Here is a 14141-nt window from a genome sequence, read left to right as displayed (position 1 = left end):
CATCTTAAAAATGTCGTGACAACAGGGAATCAGTTTTTCATTGATTTGTTTATAGTACAAATCAAGGAACAAATATCAACCACAGAGGGTTCATTAGCAACTAGTGCTGGACTATTTTTATACCATGACATGTCATGTGAGATGGCAGCTGCAAACACACGCCACGGGGGGAAATCCTGCTCCAAGCGCACAAAAAACACATCTTCTAGTCATTCTGCAGATTCAAAACCAAGCTTGTCTTTTCTTTTTTTCTTTTTTCTTTTGAACGAATCCGATGGGACTGACTGATAAGGTCAACCGGCGGGGTTTTATTTAGGCATGCAGCTCCTCTGATGTTCCCCAGCAGCTGTCGTGAACGTGGTTGAGCGCATGTGTGTGCGCGCCTCCGGACTTCCCAACACTTGCCATCGGACAGCTCCGTCTGGTAAGAACACAGCTCTGTTTAAAGTTTGTTAAAGACTGATTGACTACCTCCCAGTCTGAAATAAAAATCAAAACAGCAGCCGATGGTCGCGTCTGAAGAGTGAGGATACATTTAGAGGTAAAAGCCTATAAATAACAAAAGGGCTGTGAATTCCTCCTGTTGTTTGTAGGCCTGCAGGAAGATTTGTGTGTTTGCTCATAAAGTCAGTGTGAGAGAGCAGCAGCATGTAGTACACGAAGATATATAGTGTTCCCTTTTTTTTTAAAGTGAGAAACGCTCAAATTTAATAGAGAAACATGTTAATTAAATTAGATGCTTAGATGTTTTTACTCATGCTGCACGTATTCCAACCTCTTCATCCCCACAGAAAACCTCAGTCACCATGACTCTCCAGTGGACAGCTGTTGCTTTCTTCCTGTACGCAGAAATAGCAGTCAACCTCATCTTGTGCATCCCCTTCATATCAGCGCAGAGGTAACACAAAGCCAACACATGATCAGAAGTTTCTGTGCAACACCCCAGTTTCAGAACATGCAAGTTGGACTGTAACTTTAAAAAAAAAAAAAAAATGAAAAAAGCAGTTTACAGAAACCACCAGCAGAGTGCATCAAAGTCCTTCCCATGCAGATGACAGTTGCACTCTCAGTGTCCTTTTGGCCCACTTTGCAGATGGCGTTTGGTTTTCAGCTGGAGAATATGGAGCTGGTTATCTCCATATTGGAACAAATGCTTCTTCACCATGATAATGGCCCTTATTGTTCTTTTCCTCGGTAAGCAATCTGCTTTCACTCAGTCTCCTGTGAGTGACAGAGAATAATACTGAGCATGTTGCTTGTCCAGCCCAGCCAACATGTTCCTGTCCTCCTCTCTACCTTCAGATGCTGTCCGTGAGGTGCAGAAGTACTCGGGTCCTGAACCCATGCAAGATGCTAAAGTGAACCCGAATGTGTACGACCACGTTCACATGAAGCTGTTCAGAGCCCAGAGGAACCTCTACATATGTGGCTTCTCTCTCTTTCTCTGGCTGTTAGTTTCATTTTTATTCCATATTCATTCAGAATGAACGCAAACATGACTTACCCACTTGTTTTCTTCATCATTCACAGTTCATATTCTGAGGTCTGCCTTTATTCTCCCTCTGGTTCTTGTTGCTTTCCTGTCCTCTAACCTCGACACAGTATCATGCGTCGGGTTGTCACCTTACTAAACCAGGCTGCTGTCACCTTGGAGAACAGCGCAGGTCTTCAGGCGCAGATGGACGGCGCTGTCAAAGCAGCCAAGCAGCACCAGGAGGACAACTTGATGCTCAAACAAGTGAGAAATAGTTATTTCGAGACATATGACAACACTTACAGTTCACTTTTTGTCTTGTGAAGCCAGTTAAAGGTTTTCTTCTTACTGTAACGTACTCTGAACCTAAACTGCAACATAATTGTACATTGCAGTATTTTTTGTGGCACATCCACCTCTTAAATACACTGTACGCATTAATCCATACTGTGTTTTTGCACAGAGCCTTGTTTTTTATGATTTCTGTTTTGTACGTCATGCGTCGTCTGCTGTTAAAATAATTAGCCTGGCAATTAAGGGGAATCCTTTGTACTCAGGCTCTCTTGGAAGAGGAAAAATCCATGTCAGCGAAAAACCAGCAGCTGAAGCTGGAGGTTGAAAAGCTGGCAGGTCAGCTAAAGGCTGCCGAGGACGGTGAGTAATCATCCCTTCCTTCCAACAGGAGAGTCTGCAGTAATGGTTTACAAAAGTAAAAAAAACAAAACAGAGATAGCACTATTAAACATTAGCAGAGCATGAATCATCATCATCCCTGCATGAAAACGAAAGTGGTGGCATTATGACAGATCATTTTAATGGGGCTTAGATGGCACATAGAGCAATTTGCTGAGCGTGAGTTTTACTTGTGCAGTTGTGCAGAAGTCTCGTGCTGAAGTGGAAGCAATGCGGAGGCAGGCCAAAGGTCTGGCACACGAGTACGACAGACTGCTGAGGGAACACCATCAGCTGCAGGTAACACAGAACAGCTAATGTATCTTCACTCTGCTATTACTGGAGTGATTCTGTTTTTAATCCTGTATTTGATCCACAGAATCTTCAGAGTGCAGAAGACAAGAAGGATCAGTAAACACTGGGATACAATACAAACATGTTGTTTTTGCTCCCTTCAGAGATACGTTTTCTTCTTATTTTAGTGAGACTGTGGACATTTTATTTTATTTTTTTAATAGATGTGATTAGAAAAAGTTGTAGTCTACACTCTATTGGGCAAACAATAATGTGTAAATGGTTAGTGAACTGAACTCTGTTTCATGAGCACACATTGTGTCTTTTTGTATGTTTTTGTAATAACAATTAAAAGTCTCTGAATGAATGGGAAACATTATCTCAGGGCTTCATGCTTATTGCTAATCTTGATGTTTAATAAGGTCTAAAAAGATTTTTTACTGATTTCACCTTTTTCGTAATAACAGAGCACCAGAATGTGTTCCTCCAGTTAGCACATAATGACCAGTGTATACATGCCCTATAGATGTCATTTATCATCATTTTTATGGCAATAATAAATGCTAAATTACTGCTATTACAACCATAAGTGTATGTCTGTCACACAGGTGCTTCACCTCTGTTTAGATTTACTGTAAACTTTTAATCCAGACGAAGCAGTTTTTAAAAAAAAAGCCGACAGGTGACAAATTGAAGGAAAAACCTGAACCTCTTGACCCCGACAGCGAGGGCGGGGATCATTTTGCTGCCATGGTTCAGCTCCACTTGGCACCTTAGAGAGAAGAGTCATTGCAAATCAATACAAAGAGTGATCACCTTAATCCTGTGATGGAACACTTCTATCCTGATGGGAGTGGTCTCTCCCAGGATGCTCCCATGCACAGGGCACGAGGGGTCACCGAGTGTTTTGATGAGTGTGAAAATGATGTTACAACCTTCATAGTCACCAGATTTCAACTCAATATGACACCTTTGGGAGATTTTGCACCGACATGTTAGACAGCGCGCTCCACCGGTATCATCATAACACTAAATTCTTTTTGGAAGAATGATGTTCGTCCCTTCAGTAGAGCTTCAGACACTTGGAGAATCAGTGTTAAGGAGCACTGAAGCTGCTCTGGTGGCCCAAAACCTGAATAAGACACTATGCTTCTTCCTTTAATTGGTCAACTGTGTCTTTGTCTTCCAACACCAGTTTTCCAAAGTTAGATCTACTGGTTTTAATTTGGCATTTTATAGTATCATTTGTTGAATGGTGTATGACAAACGCAAGAAAAGTAAACAGAGAAAGTGTCAGATAGTCACAGTCATGCTGAAATCGGTCACGTAGTTGCCGAAAAGGCCACATTGTCACAACAAAGAACATGTAAACAAAATGCAATGAGCATCATGATCAGGCACACTGATGACTATACGAAACATACAACGCACTGTAGTTGTCTTAGGTTTTGCAACAGGCCTCATTATCAAAGCCAAGATGCACAATGCAGTATACACATCACATTGTGTTCACTTATTCACAAAAGTAGCATTTCTTTAAGCTACACTTCTTGACAATTTGCAAGAACGTTAGAATGTTTGTTCTTTAGGTACGACATCGTAATCTGACTGAAGTCATACTTTCTGTGACGTCTGCACAGTGAGCGATGGTTTCCCTTCTGTAGGCAATCAAGATAATCTCTCGGAGGGCAGCTGTTTCTGTGTTGCTCTTAGCTTTGATCTGCCCGTTGACCGATTCATTCACAGACTGAAACACTTTGGATGCTTTTCATTATGCTAACTTATGCTTCCTTGCGTCCTCTCTCTTCCTGCGACCTGGAAATCATTTCCCCTCCGTCACTACGCAGCATCTTCCCATCCCGTAAACACACACTGAGGAGACGGGAGGACAAAGGGTTTCTGGGGGAGCTTTAGGCAGGGAAATACAGGTTTATCCTACTTCTCGCATCTTCATGGGAGGAGATACAAAGAAGAAAGGAGAGTGAGGGAAGAGGGTAGACACACTCACATAATGAAAAGCACCCTTTGTCTCAGTGCAGCCGCATGTGTAGCTCCTAAACCAGGTGTTTGGTGCACATATGGGCTGAAGGCAGAGCCATGAACACTGATACGGTGAATATTAGCAGTCTTATTTAGGCACCTTGTTAAATGCAAGCTTTGATTTTATCAAGTTTAATCATAAAAACGAAAAACACAGAAAACACAGCACAATTACATTCTTTTCAATTTTTTTTCTACAAAAGTCTTCCATTCATGAAAAACACCAACTTGTATACAGTCCAGAAACAGCATACATGTTTAAAAAATTTACCCATTTCAGATATTGCACAACTACACAAAACCTGTACAAATATATACTCTGTGCGCTACAAAATCTGTCCACAGTGTGTGTTCCTCAGTACGTGTGACGTGCTTTGCTAGCTGAGTCAGAGGATGTGCTCACAAGCGAGTCTCTCTGTCTGGATTGCAGTCCAGGGCCAGTATAAACTGCTCACAGTGTAAGGAGCTGCTCTCCTCTTTCCTCAGTGACTCCAACTCGGCATTTCCATTGGTCAGTGCATTTTTCTCCTCCTTCTTAATATGTCTTTTAAGTAGAGCAAACCCCAGAATACAAAGGAAGAAAGAGACTGTCCTTAAGCCCAGTGTCAGGCCCAAGTACACGATCCTGATGACAAAAAAAAGGAAAAAAGTCAAACTCCAAATGTCTGAAGGTACACAGCGAAGAAATTAGACTTTTTTTTTCCATTTTAAATTGTTTAAATAGAATTTCCCCTCAATACATTTTTATGCAACCTTTCAATAAAATTTTGTTCTCAAGCTACGTGGACTGAACACACTTGCTGCTCAACTGATAATTCCACAATCTTATACAACTAACAGGGCTCAGAATAAAGAAAAGGTTGAATTATTGCACTTTAAGCTTTGTGTTTAATAAATTCCGAGCTGAACATGTGTGGGAATTCAGTATTTTTTTCCACATTTCATTTTTTACTAGGTGTGCATTAGATCAAACTTCTTAAGCCTCAGATATTTTTTTAAGTACTACATTTCCTGGTCAATACGAAAGAAAAACAACAGGTTGAATAAATGCACATTATTTGCAGCAGCTTAAAAATGTCAGTCCTTTAGCAGCTTTTAAAGATATTTGCAGGTCGCATTGTCTTTCCAATGGCACCAACATGATGCCAAACTATAGAAATCCCTGTGTTTCCATTTTTCATCAGTCTGACAATTGTGTTACTGAGCTTTACCACCTTGCAGGGTCACTAAATCATTAAAGTATAGATATTTCTAGTGCTGCATGCAGGTGTCAGGAAAGATTACCTGTAAGCGGAGGTGTTATATATTCTGCATGCTCCTCTTCCGCCACATGTTTTGTATCCCCATTTGAGGCAGGTTGTATCAATTATGGCTCCAAAGTATATGGGGGCAGGTATTCCAGCTGTTGTACAACATGAAACAACTTGTTACTTCATATTCAGGGTGACTTTAACATATTCATCAAATGGAAAAATCTGGATTCACATAAAATAACCTATGGTAATCATGATATGGATAATTAATGAACAACAGATGCTTACATACTTGGTGGACATTATAGAAACTTTAACAATGACCTTCAAGTGATGATTTGCACAATAAAGACATTCTTCCAGTAAGTCTGCTCCACTCATACTTCAAGCTGAATGTCAGCTTTTAGGCGACTTCTGTGTGCCTGACATTCAAACTCAGTCGACAGTAATGTACAGAATACCAAAAGTGGTTCTCACCAAGGGTACGAGTGGCCAGTGTGTGGATTCCAAGAGCCAGAGACTTTAGCTCAGGCTTAATGCACCTACAGAAGGAAGACCAGGGTGTTAAATAAGATTCAACTTTTCAACCTGGAAACCGCTAAAGAATGACAATGACTTACAGCACTTCACTGGATGATAGAATAGTACCAACACACTTAACATTTATAAGTTGTTCTAGGGTGCAAAAGTACAAAAAGTCCTTTAACTTGTATTTTTTTTTTTTGTTGTTGTTGTTATTTATGGAACATCTGTGCCGATGAGTCAGCATTTTCCATGAGTTCACATGGGGGGTTATTGACGGACCTGACAAGCAGCATGAAGCCGGGTGTTCCCCCAAGAGAGATGATGAAGGAACTGAGGACCGACAGAGCCATGAAGTATGGAAAGATTCTGTCACAGCTGTCCCTGTGCGTACACTGGCCCAGAGTGGCTGTCAAGTTGCCTGGTCGGGGATTAGCCGCCGCTACACACCTGCAATCGTCCAACACCTGACAAAAAAACAATGAGTTAATCAATAATGGATGAGGGCAGCACAGCAGGACGCACTGCATGCAAATACAACTGAAATGTCACTCGCTATTCTGAGGCATCACAAAAAGACTCGATATGAACGAAACACAGGAATCAAGCCCGAGTAAAACACTGTGGATGGGAGTTATTTGTTATCCTGAGAAATTTAAAAAGTGTCACGCGGGCAGTGGTGTGTGTCTGACCGTGTTCCTGCCAGAGCCGCTGAAGGAGGTGCACCCAGCTAAGCACGGGGACACATAGGTGATCCCGTTCTCTCCACACACCGGATCCCACTCTCTCCTTGAGCACAAGCAACCCGAGTTACAGTCAGAGAAGAGAGAGAGCTCCTGATAAGACAAGTCCTCCGCTCTGCGTGTGACAACATGAGAAAATGCATATTTTATTGACAGCTCGCATGAAAAATTGATCAAATATGAAAGCAGGACGTGCATGGGAGAGACAGATAAAAGCAGCACAACACAAAGGAAACCCTAGGAAGTGCAATAGCTAGAATCTTTAAAAGCATAATCTTCCATAACCTAAACTTGTTCCTTGTTTGACTATTATCTGGTTGAGTAGGACAGAAGGCACAGGTTCACATATTACATACCCGGTGTATGACACTGTGATGCCGGCCACCTTGGAGTTCTCACAGCCCAAGGCTAAGAAAAGGAGTGACAGGAGGTAGCCCACCAGGGAGGTCCCAAAAGCAAATTTAGCTGCTCCCATGATACCCAGCTTGTACTTCTTCATGACAACTCCTCCAGAGAACATCCCAACGGCCACGGCCGGGATGTTGATCATGCCTATCCAAACCGCAGAATACAACTCATTCTTAAAAGGCACAGAGAATCAGGAAACAGCTTAATCAAGCAGCGTCGCTCCCTAACAGGGATCAAAGTCAGAACGCTCAATCAAAGGAGTGGAATTCAAAGAACCAAAGCTGTGTTGTGAAAGATAAAAAATTCTTTTGTTGGTTGAGAAGACACAGAGTGTTATTCTCATCACTCTTTTCAGTAATGGGGATTACAGCATCTCCAGCTGCATCAGGTTGACCTTTTAAGTGGTCTCATTAATCTGTGTGCTTTTAAATCAATGCCTGTCATTTCAGAAAGTCCAAGGAAAGCTGTAAACCGGGCTGTCATACTGAAGCTGCAACGTTTACTTAAGAGGGAATTGGGAGTCGGAGTATAAAAAATTCAAAGCTGCCTCATGAAACACTTATGATGACCCTCCAGCTCACATCACTTTGCATGCGTTAATGCGTCCCTTTTAGCAAAGCAATGCAGGTTCTAAACAAGCTTTTAACTTCACAAAAGGTCTCATTTACAAAGATAAAATGAACAAAAATGATCAAAACAAGTTGACCTTTAGAGATGATCAACATAGCCTGCTTACCCATGAGAAGGTTGGCTTTTGATGCTGACTGGCCATAGTGCTGCTCAATGTATTTGGGTTTGTAGGTGACCATACCAATGAGAGAGTTGAACTGAATGATGGTCACACACAGGTAGATGATGTACACGGGATTTCCAAGGAGATTCTTCAATGTGGGCACAAATTCTGTGGGCAAGTTAAAAACGAATGAATAACACTTACATTTATGTGAGATTTTTGGGGGGTTTCATGTTATTATTACAGACAGTTGAGAAATAATAGTAAATGTGGAAGAGAGAGTCTGGCTTTAACCAGACTGGCATCTTAATATATGATACAGCTGAATTAATGATGAGCATATCGTTTTGAACGCTAAGCCCTCATGTCTTTAAAATTGCAACATTTTTTAAAAATGTATGTGAAGATAATTAAAAAGTGCTTGAATGTTCAGCTTGGGGTAGAAATGTGAGAATACTGTGGTCTTTTGAAAAATTAGTCACAAAAGAGACTCAGGTAAAAAAAATATATATATATACTGATGACAATAGAAGTGATTACATCCCTAGATTTTACACTGACAAAGCCAACACTCAGTTTTACAGCACTTTTCGCTGGGATCATTATCTTACCGTTGGCCATCAGATGCAAATTAGGGGGCTCCTCTGGTCTGAACTTGTGCTCCATGGTTGGTGAGTCTTTGATAAACCTGGTTTGCTCTGGAGTGCACATGGTATCGTGTTTCTCTACAGGCATTGGCAGGGATTTAGGAAGGAACCAGAAAGGAACAGCAGACATGAGGGTGATAGCACCGGCGATGAGGTAGCCGAGCCACCAGGCCCCCACCCAGCGTGCATCACCGGGGGTGATGGTGACGGTCTCTGTGAGGAGATACGCACACGATCAGCACTGTGTGGCTTCATTCTGTTCGACCCTCTGAACCCCAAGCAATTTCTGGCTGTTTTGCGTCCCGGTCACATCTTTGCTTACATTTGTTTAATTTTTCACTGCAGTATAAAGTGTTTCGTGGAAACATGCACAACCATGGCTAGAAGATGACTCAGAGATGTCTTCTGCATGCAGTTATATTACCATCAATCAGCCTAATTTATATTTGCGTTAAACTAATGCAGTTTTAAGTGCTTTAGACGTATTTAAACCTTGCGGTGTGGTACTCACCCATGTCCACATAGCCAACGTCAACGTAGATCTTGGCACACAGTGATCCCAGCAGGTAGCCAAAGACAGGACCAATAATTGATATGGTTTGAACACAACCTAAAATATACAACAAAGAAGGGGGTATTTATCTAGCTACATCTGGCACCAATAACATTGTATTATTGTTTTGGGTCAATTTGGCAGCATTTCATTTGTCTTTATTTGCTACAATAACTCAATCCATTATATCGTACAACCAACTTAAAAGAAAAGTTTTCAATTTTCATCAAAAGTCTATATGTAAGGAAGTGATGCTGTTGTATGTCCCACTGCCTGCATATTTATTTTGTAGCCAAATGCTGTGACTCTGGCTCAAACAACATTATGCACATTTTGATTCATATTGCCATCATTGTATTGTTGTAATTTATATTCTTAGATGTCTACAATTATATGGTATCCAACAACAAAATTAAGATTGTCAATGTGTATGTAGCAATGACCTGAAAGTAGATGTATCAAGATGTTATTTAATGTGTCAAACAAAATACACGTAGGTGAACAAGAGATCAGATTCACATATATGTGTACTATATACAATTTTTACAACAATATAGTACACAGTGTATATTTAGATTATGCTTAGCACAACAGACGTTGCCTTGGAAACAGCGAGTGGAAACCAAATTAACAGCAGAAAGTAAAGTGATATATGCATATTCTGATACAGGACTGTAAAAAAATATGCTTCTTAAATGAATTACATTGAAAATAATGTGACTTTGTGATTGGGACCTACAGACCAAAGCTACTATCAGTGAGCAAGGGGCATTACCAATATAGAGAGCAGCATTCTCCGTCTGTGCATAGTCATCTATATAGGAGATTCCCAACGGCTGGACCGGAGTCTCTCCAATCCCACGCAGGACATTCCCCAGCAACACGTAAATCCACATGGACACACTGGACTCGCGCTCACAGCCTGCAGCTTGAAATAAAACCAGGGAAATGTCATGACAAATTACAATTGGAACCCAGTGAAACTCTCAAAGCATTAACACAAAAGGATTTTGACTTATACTAAAAAGTTGCAATACAGTTAATCCATGCATGTCTATGCTGCTGTATTATATATTATTATGTTGGTATCATCCTTATTATATAAGCGGACTTGGTTTTGGACTACATCACATCAGGACAACTCCAGCAATGTTACAGAAATGTCATCAATTCTATCGCACAGGTTTAACTAATCTACTGTGACTGTCTAGGTGGCAGTCAAACAATGTCCTCCAATGTTAAAAAAAAAAAAACACAAAACACACACACACACACATACTGGTCTCACAACAAACAATGCAAGAAAAAGCAAGGGGAAAAGATTTTGACCATACTGACATATAAATGCATGAAGACCAAGGTGTTTCACTGACCAAGTGCAGCAAAGATTTTATTCCTTATCTTACCTCTAGAGGGCAGTATAGGGGGTCTGTCACCTGCCCGGGAGGACTCAGGTGAGCTTGCTGGACATGGAGAGAGGTTATTGGTTGAATTCACTGATGATCGAATAGATGTTTCGATCTTATAGCTGCGTATAAAATACCAATGTGACTGTTAAACAAGGGAAGGGAGAAAGCATCAGGTACTGTTAGATACAATAAACGCAATAAATACATCAGAGACGACAATTTCAAGGCCCAGGAAATACTGGCATTACATTAGGGTTTCAATGCTTTGATCAAAGAAATATGTGTGTACAGAATCTGTTAACACCAGTGAATGCATACAGGCGTGACATTTTGCCTACCGGCCAATGATGAAATGAGGCATGGCAATCAAGAAGGTCCCAAAAGACATCAAGATGCAGCCAACTGCTATGATCTTGGGTCGGTGGAGCTTGGCACCAAAATAACTCACAAAGGCAATTACCAGCAAATTCCCTACAGGGTTGAAATTATCAGAAAAGGAGATGGAGAGGAATCAAAGGAAGTAAATACCTGCCGTGAAGAAAATCTCCGTCACCTCATACTTTAAATAAAATGCTTTAGCACTGTAATCTCTGGTCGAAACTGATTCTGATCTATACTCGAGGCATTGCCTAAATAAAGTATTACCCCCCTGGAAGCTTTTCCCTTTTATTTCTTTTCAACATTGAATCTTAGACAATTTAATTTGGCTTTTTGGACAAGAATTTACAGAAAAAGATCATTTTATGTTGAAGTGAAAAAAAGTAATATTAAAAATATAAAAGTATGCCTCCCCTTTAAAGTGATTAAATTCAGTTTAAATTCAGTAATTCAACACAGGTGCAGCCAATTGGTGCTAAATGTCACACAATTAGTGGAATGGAGATCAGCTCAGTGCAGTGAATGTGCTCCTTGAAATAACTACAACATGAGGACTAAAGAAAACTCCAAACAACTCTTTGAAAAGGTTACTGAAAAGCATACATCAGGCGATAAGTTAAGAAAGTTTCCAATTCACTGAATATCACTGAGAGTTTAATTTAATCTATCACTGAGAAATGGAAGGAATATGGCATCCTTAAATCTGTCAAGAGCACCCCATCTTCAAATACTGAGTGACTGTGCAAGAAATAGACTCGCAAGGAAGGGCACCAAGACACCTAGGAGCCCTCTGAAGGAGCTACAAGCTTTAGCAGCAGAGATGAACTGTTGTCTGTTCTTCATGAGTCACAGCTTAGTGGGAGAGTTGCAAAGAAAAAGCCACTGTTCAAAAGGTTCATAATAAATCTCAACTAGAGCTTGCCAGAAGACATGTGGGAGAGACTATGAAGTCAACTGGTCCAAAGGATTCTTTGGTCTGATGAAACCAAAACTGTGCTTTTTGTCTTCCAGACTACAGGCGATGAGTTGTGGCAGAAAAAATCCAGGACTGGTGTCACAAAAGATGTATTTCAAACCCACACTACAAACTAGGAGTTTTCCCCTTCAGACGATCAATTGGCACGTCTACAAAGAGATCCTGCAGCGTTTGCTTCGTTCAGTGCACGAGAAGAGGCGAGAGTTGTGGCAGGACATGTCGTGGCTGCTTCATCCGACAGTTCCTGGCTGAGAAGAACATCGTCGTGCTGGAGCAACCTCCCTACTCCCCCCACCTGGCTCCATGGGATTTTTTCCTCTTCCCCAAGCTCAAGGGGGTCATCAAGGGGATCCGTTTAGAAGACGTGGACGACATCAAGATGGCTGTAATGACGGAGCTGCAGAGGATCCCGGAAGAATCCTTCCAGGAGTGTATGGCGACGTGGCAGAGAAGGCTGGGAAGGTGCATTAGACTCCAGGGGGAATACTTCAAAGGAGAAAACTTGTAGTTTATAGTTTGGATTTGAAATATATCTTTTGTGACACCAGTCTTTAAACTTTTGTGACACACCTCATATGTTTGGTGGACACCAAACACTGCACATCACCTCAAACACACCAGCTCCACTGTGAAGCACGGTGGTGGCAGCATCATGATGTGGGGATGGTTCTCAACAGCAGAATGCTTGCAATGGTAAAGGGACAACCTGATGCTGTCTGCAAAAGAAGTGCAACTTCGGGGAAGATTTGTTTTTCCAGCAAGACAGTTAGTCAAAGCTACACAGAAACAACTGAAATCCAAGGTGAATGTTCTTGGAATGGCCGAGTCAGGGCCCAGACAGAGCAGCGTCCAGATGTCCAAGGCTGATTTAGACCTATTCACTGAGGTTCAATGCTGTCATCGCAGTAAAATGTAACTCAATACCTAATTAAAGGAGTAAACACTTACGCAATCACTAATATTACATTACATGTTTTTAATTCATTGACATTACTTTTCAGAAATCTAATTTCACTTTGACATGAAAGAGTGAATTCTTGTCAAAAAGCCAAATTAAATTGACCAAGATTCAATCTTTAAAAACAATAAAAAGGCAGAAACTTACAAGGAAGAAGAATACCTTCTATAGGCACTTTATTTATTTGTCTGTATGAGACCAGTGTAGGTCTTAATCAAAGTCAGTGTGAATATTTGCATACAGGCATATTTATCTAAGGCATATGGCGATATTATATATTATTCCTTCAGTGTCCCCAGTCTGACAAAAAAATAAGCGAACCATTACAAAATCCCTCGGCTCCAGGCCTACATACTGTAGCTTCAAAGCATTTTTTGCTCATTAACAGTCAATTAGGTATGCGACCAGGGACTACTCAAACCTCAAAGGGGATGCATAGATGTTACAGTAACAAGCCGGCTGACGTGCTGAAGACATATTCTTGGCTTCTTGCATTAGTATCTAAGCGCTTCAAAACATGTGCATGAACACCCACTAAATACAGACATACATGGCCAAAAAAAAAAAAAAGAGAAACTCACCTATTTCAAAGCTCCCGTCTATGATGCCGATCAGATAGCTGGGGATGTCAAATCGTCTCTCTAGTTGTGTAATTGTGCTCTTCATGTAGCTGCCAGATAAAGCCTTGGCAAAGTAGGCAAAGGACAAAGCTGCAAGGAACATCTACAGAGATACAAAAAGAAAAAATAGAACAGAACACTGTGTCAAACCAAGTGGCTCTGGAGTGCTTTTCTTCTTCATTTCGATTTCAAAAGAATACAACAACCCGTGTTATTATAAATATGAAAATTTTTGGTTTTGGTTATAGTACAAACAGAGTCAATTACAACCAAGTGATCTGAGCAGCCACATGAGAAACATGAAAGGTCAACGTAGTTTTCTAAAATTTGGACTAAAAAGCAAAAAAATAAATACATTTTTTAGAAAACAAAACAATGATGAAAAAGCACACTGGGCACTACCTGGAGATTTAAGTGAATATATTTCTCTGAGTGAATATGTGTGTATACATGACATGAAT

General features: G+C 40.8%; 2 protein-coding genes across 3 annotated transcripts; one reads left to right on the top strand and one right to left on the bottom strand.

Annotated features, from left to right (window-relative positions):
• The first annotated feature begins 206 nt into the window (after positions 1–206).
• On the top strand, positions 207–2819 carry LOC103358309 (B-cell receptor-associated protein 29-like). Of its 2 annotated transcripts, none has more exons than XM_008283221.1 (8): positions 207–424; positions 792–898; positions 1094–1194; positions 1303–1450; positions 1603–1738; positions 2032–2128; positions 2346–2446; positions 2526–2819. In XM_008283221.1, the coding sequence occupies exons 2-8, from the start codon at positions 807–809 to the stop codon at positions 2559–2561; spliced, it is 711 nt and encodes a 236-aa protein (XP_008281443.1). In that variant the 5' UTR covers positions 207–424; positions 792–806; the 3' UTR covers positions 2562–2819. The 2 variants fall into 2 exon arrangements, with proteins under 2 accessions (XP_008281443.1, XP_008281444.1); XM_008283222.1 differs by lacking the exon at positions 207–424 and adding an exon at positions 432–541.
• A 1777-nt stretch (positions 2820–4596) lies between these two features.
• LOC103358308 (solute carrier organic anion transporter family member 1C1-like) lies at positions 4597–13783 on the bottom strand. Its single transcript, XM_008283220.1, is given in 12 exon segments — positions 4597–5105; positions 5765–5882; positions 6211–6275; positions 6538–6722; positions 6948–7113; positions 7355–7550; positions 8143–8307; positions 8751–8999; positions 9298–9428; positions 10790–10867; positions 11087–11219; positions 13642–13783. Coding segments are annotated over 12 exon segments (1854 nt in total). The 3' UTR covers positions 4597–4879.
• Between the last annotated feature and the right edge of the window lie 358 nt (positions 13784–14141).

The sequence above is a fragment of the Stegastes partitus genome, unplaced genomic scaffold, assembly GCF_000690725.1.
Source record: "Stegastes partitus isolate 25-593 unplaced genomic scaffold, Stegastes_partitus-1.0.2 Scaffold303, whole genome shotgun sequence".
NCBI lineage: Eukaryota > Metazoa > Chordata > Actinopteri > Pomacentridae > Stegastes > Stegastes partitus.
The sequence above is the reverse complement of the archived record's forward strand: the minus strand, read 5'-3'. Positions and strand labels throughout refer to the sequence as shown.

Bases quoted from the DNA above. Each gene is read 5' to 3' on its own strand.
- LOC103358309 (XM_008283221.1), top strand. From the start codon at position 807: ATGACTCTCCAGTGGACAGCTGTTGCTTTCTTCCTGTACGCAGAAATA. The intron at 899-1,093 runs GTAACACAAAGC...CCCACTTTGCAG, and splicing joins CCCTTCATATCAGCGCAGAG to ATGGCGTTTGGTTTTCAGCT. The intron at 1,739-2,031 runs GTGAGAAATAGT...CTTTGTACTCAG, and splicing joins ACAACTTGATGCTCAAACAA to GCTCTCTTGGAAGAGGAAAA.